The sequence below is a fragment of the Belonocnema kinseyi genome, chromosome 5, assembly GCF_010883055.1.
Source record: "Belonocnema kinseyi isolate 2016_QV_RU_SX_M_011 chromosome 5, B_treatae_v1, whole genome shotgun sequence".
Taxonomy (NCBI): Eukaryota; Metazoa; Arthropoda; class Insecta; order Hymenoptera; family Cynipidae; genus Belonocnema; species Belonocnema kinseyi.
Genome location: NC_046661.1, coordinates 77798020 through 77803585, shown reverse-complemented (window position 1 = coordinate 77803585; position 5566 = coordinate 77798020). Strand labels below are relative to the sequence as shown.

At 25.3% G+C, this 5566-nt stretch overlaps 1 protein-coding gene across 3 annotated transcripts in view; it reads left to right on the top strand.

Moving 5' to 3' along the window:
• Positions 1-5566, top strand: part of LOC117172300 (protein shifted) — a 72779-nt gene that overhangs the window by 49045 nt on the left and 18168 nt on the right. For all 3 annotated transcript variants that reach the window (XM_033360068.1, XM_033360067.1, XM_033360065.1), the window contains one exon: positions 1139-1291. In XM_033360068.1, the coding sequence (XP_033215959.1) occupies positions 1139-1291 (153 nt within the window). The remainder of the gene's footprint in view (positions 1-1138; positions 1292-5566) is intronic.

Here is a 5566-nt window from a genome sequence, read left to right as displayed (position 1 = left end):
GAGGAAGAAATCGGTGAAGGGTGGGAGTGTGAAGTAAGGGGGGGGGTGTATGGAAGGAGGTTTCAATGACTTAATTCACGTTTTAATATGCTACGAAACCCTTTTTTGTAGGTGCTCGGTGCATCTTTTGACTAATTTCTACGGTTTCGTAACCCCGTAACATGTATTTTTCCCCAGGAGGGAAAATGAAAAGAAAATTAAGGGATGGGCAGTGCATTAAGTAGGAAAATTGAGAGCATCGTAAGTATAGGGAAAGTTAAGAGTTAGGAGAGAGATGGAAGTGAGGGGAGGGAGAATAGTAGCAAAATTGATAGCAGGGCAAGTATGGAGAGAAGTAAACTAGAGAAAGTGAGGAAAGGAAAGTATAGAACTGATCGGAGTGACAGGAAAGTAAAGAAAAGAAGAGAAGGGAGTATGGGAAGTAGGGAAAGCGGAGTGATTGAAAAAGTAGTGGAAGGGGGAAATTTGCGAAATTGAGGGAAGAAGTATGGGAAGAAGTAAACTAGGGAAAGTGAGGAAGGGAAAGTATAGAAAAGATAGGAGTGACAGGAAAATAAAGAAAGAGAGAGAAGGGAATATGAGAAGTAAGGTGGGCGAAGTGATTGAAAAAGTAGTGGAAGGGGGAAATTTGCGAAATTGAAGAAAGTAAAAGTATGGGGACTCGTAAACTAGGGGAAGTGAGGAAGGGAAAGTATAGAAGTGATTGGAGGGACAGGAAAGTAAAGAAAAGAAAAGTAAGGGGAGGGGAGTATGGGAAGTAGGGAAAGCGGAGTGTTTGGAGAAAGATTATTGGGAGGGGATGTTTGGAAAATTGAGGAAAGGACAAGTATGTGGAGAAATAATCTAGGGAAAGTGAAGAATGGAGAAGTAAATTAGGGGGAAGGAAGGGAGGGGAAGTAGTAAAAAAGAGGTGGAGGCTACTAAAGAATTTTCTGTAGGCGAATGTGAACCATGTAATTGGTTAAGTGACTTTCACACAACTTTAAATACTTTAATCACAAATTGCTTCAAATTAATTCTTGTTTTTACATTTTTTTTATTATAAAATACAAATTAAACTTCCAAAACAAAGAAAAAAAATGGAAAAGCGAGTCCTCTCTCTATACAATAATGAGCTAACACAATTATTTTCTTACAGAACCAAATCCAGGACCCTGTCCAGATGGATACTTAGGTCCACCACATTGCAAGAAAGCTCTCTGTTATCCAAATTGCATGAACGGAGGAAATTGCACAGCACCAGGAGTGTGCTCGTGTCCACCAGGATTTCAAGGACCATATTGCGAAGGAGGTCAGGCTTTAAAAAAATTTATAAGAGATCTATTGTTTTAAATAATAATATATTCCAAAAACTATTTACAAATGTCGAATTGAAGATACAAATGACAAAAACTTCCCGTCTTCAAAAACGTTCCCAGAAACAACTTAAGCATTGGCTCAGAAAACTTTGTATGAATTCTGACTCACTGAAATCTATGTTTATACTGCTGGTTTTTTTTATTCGGAAATATTGTCGACAGGTCATTCAAACTCATTTAATTAAATATAAATAAATATTTGAACTTTTTTTTACTAGGTACTTAAAATAATTCAGTTAAAAAAAATGTAAATCCAAATAATAATAAATTAAAAAAATAAATCTAAAATTATATAATTTTAGACAAGTTTAAGGTAGAAGATAAGAAAGTGAACAATCAACCTTTTTTTGAACTAAACACTTTTTAAATTAGAAGTTTAATTAATTTTAAGTACTTTCAAAACAATACTAGTTTAATTATTATTCATTATAAACCTTTTTAAATTTTTGTATTATTTAAAACATTTTAATATTCAATAATCTACATTTAGTTTGAAATGTTCAAAAATATTTTCAGATTTCTAATTATTTTTGCAACTTGTTAATTCTGTTCATCCTGTGAAATTATAAAAATTGACTTTAAATTTACCATATTATTTTTGGACAATTTTAAAATTCTTTTTTAATATTTTCCTAAAATTAATTTTCTTACACAAATAATCATTTCCATTTTTCCCAGGAATCTCAAAAAAAATTATACTTTAGAAACCATTCACAATGCTTAAAAAGCTTTTACATTTTTTGCGAATTCTGCAAAAATCTATATTTTGTTTAAATTATTTGAAATCATTAAAATCTTTAAATTAATTTTAAATCTTCTGCAAACTTATAAATTTTTTTCAAATTAATAAGTGTTTCATTGTTTTCTTTATAAATTAATATGCAATAATTTCACTTACAAATTAGTAATCTTTTTAATAAGACAATTAAATTGTAATACTTCAGTATAAAATTGTTCAGTTTTGAAAATTTAGGTTTTGAGTTTTAAGTGAACAGTTAAATATTTGCTAAATATATAATTTTTGTTTTTCATCGCAAAATTTCAATTTTAATAGTAAAAGATTTTGAAATTACGCATTGCAAACTGAATATTGTAACTGAGAAAGTTAAAAAATGTTTAATTCCAATACTTAAATTTATTAATTTTTAACAGATAATTATTCATACAAAGTTTTTTGGTCTAATGCATCGGATCGCGCTAAAAAGCATTTTTTTTAAATGGCTCGAAAGTTCAATTTTGAAGAGATTTTAATATATTTTTTTTTCAAAATAATAACACATAATTGATCATTTTTTTCTTTTAGCCAATGAAACATTTTTTATTTAATAACAAATGGATCTTTTTTTTGGTTTTTTATTAACTTTTTAAAGGCACCACTGCTCTCAACATTCTTAAATTAAATAAAACATGTCTTAAATCAGCATAATTACTGTAAGTAAATAATTTATAGTAAAAAAATCGTTTTCAATGTTAGAAGAAAGTCATTTTTTCGTAATTTCCAATAATTAGCTGCTGAATTTTTATCTTTTTCAGTTTAAAAAATTCATATTTAAGAAACAAAAAAAAAGGAAAGATCATTTTTTCATCGAGAAGTTGAATTTTTCAATGAAACAGGTGAATTGCAACAAAACAATAATAATAATTATTTCAACCAAAGGGATGAATTTTCAAGTGAAAAATAACTTTTCAACCAAAGAAACGTATTTTTTTTAATGAACGAAAATTCAGCTGGATTTGCTAAAATTTCAGTTACAAAAATTAATTTTTGACCAAAAAGAAACGAATTTTCTACCAAATAGTTCAATTTTCAGTTTAAAAAATGCATTTTCAACTAAAAAAAGGACATACTTGATAATATTTCAACCAAAGTTTATTTTTAAACACAAAATATATATTTCTAAATAAAATATTAAATCTTTACCTAAAATAGTTGAATTTAAACAAACAAAAATAAAGTTTTAACTAAAAGATTAATTTTTGTAACAAAAAGAAACAAATTTTTAACGAAATACATTAATTTTAAATTAAAAAAAGGTTAATTTCAAATTATTCAGCTGGATTCAGTTTTCAGCTGAAAACATTGATTTCAAAATAACAAAATAGTTCAATTTTCAACCAAAGAAATGAATTCTTAACGAAAAATGTAATTATCGATATTTCAACCCAAGCTTTTTTATTTAATAGTCAAATATTGAAGCAAAAAAATTAAATTACAAAAAAAAAAGACTTTTTAAGTAAATAGTTAAATTCAGTAATATGAAGTGACTTTTACAAATGAAAAAGCATTTTTAATTAATTTTTATATTACAAATTATAAGTTACATTTTCAGTAAAACAATTGTTTTTTAACCAAAAAGATGAATTTTTAACTAAGATGTTATCATTTTTATCAAAAAATATCAATTTTGCATAAAAAATAGAATAGTTACATTTTTAATGGAAAAAAGAATTCATTTCTAAAGAGAAAAAAAAGAGTTAAAAAAAAAGTTCAAGTTTCAACTGAAAAAGATAAATTTTTAAACAAAAATAGAACAATTGAAATTGTAGGGTAAGAAAGGCATTTTCAAACCAGTTTTGACTTTTTGATTTAGAAAAATTAATTTTCAGCAGAACGTGTTCCACAAAGTGGAATTTTTAACCAAAAAAGATTTTTTAGTCAATAAAGAAAAAAAAACCTCATACAGAATGTTGAATTTTTGAGATAAAAAAAAATTTCTGAGTGATGGTTGAGTTTTCCACCCAATCATATAAATTAAAAAAAAAAGATTAGTTTTACACCCGAAAATATGAATTTCATATGAATGAATTTGAATCTCCACGTAAAATGTAATATTTGATATTTCCACAAAAAATATTTTATTTTCCAATGAAAAAGAGAATTAAGCAAAAAATAATAATTCTCGATGAATTATTAGAAACTGTAACAAAAACAGACTAAATAAAAAAAAAAGAATTTTCAACAAAAGAGTTGCTTTTGAAGCGCAAAAATATAACATTTTTGACCAAATAATTACAAATAAATTTTAAACTAAAAAAGATAAATTTGCAAACAAAAATGGAATAGTTACATTTTTAGTTAGAAATTAATTATTAACGGTAAAAACTCGAATTTTCAGATAAATAGTTTAAGTATCAACCCAAAAGATAAGTTTTCGAAACAAACAAAAAATTCAAACAAAAAACAAAGATAGAATAGCTACATTTTTAGTCAAACAATGAATTTTTATCCAAATAAAATTAATTTTTAACGAAAAAGTAAAATATTTAACCAAAAGGTGAATTTTCGACTTAGAAGTTATAATTTTGATCAAAGAAGATCAATTTTCATTTAAAAAAAAAATAGAAAAGCTACTATTTTAACAAAAAAAATTTTTTTTAATTTTTTAAGAGAAAAAAAGTTTTAACAAAATAGTTAAAGTTTCAACTGAAAAGGATAAATATTTTTTTAAAATAGAATAGTTAAAATCATAGAAAAAAAATAAATTTTCAACAAAAAAAACTCGAATTTTCAACCAGTGCTGATTTTTTAATTTAGAAAAATGACAAATTAATTAAACAAATTAGTTGAATCATCAACAAAAACAGAATAATTTTTAATCCAAAAAGTGGAATTTTCTACTAAGAAATTTTTTGTAGTCAACATAGAAAAAAAAATCTCATTCAGAATGTTGAATTTTTAGAATAAAGACGAATTTTCTGCGAAAAAGTTGAGTTTTCAACCCAATAATATCAATTTTTAACAGCAATGATTAGTTTTAAACCCGAAAGTATGAATTTCCTACCAAAATAATTGATTTTTTAACCCGAAAGACGAGTTTTCAACTAAATAAATAAATTTTGATTTAAAAAAGATAATTTTTGTAATAAAAATGAAATGGTTGCATTTTCAGTCAAAAAGATTGATTTTTAACGTAAAAGAAACTTCCGGCTAAAAATTTAATAGTTAAATGTTCAGTAAAAAAACGAACCGTTTTTAGTTTTAAATGAATTTCAACAAAATAGTTCAAGCTTCAATGCAAAAGAAAAAAAAATCGTTCCAAATGAAGGCAAATTTTCAACAAAATACATGAAATTTCAACTAAAAAATGTAAATTTTCAACCAAAATTAGAATAGTTAAATTTTGAGATTAAAAAAAAAAATTAAATTAGAGAAAAAAAAAGATTTTTCAACTAAATAGTTAAATTCAGTAATATAAACCTACTTTTAC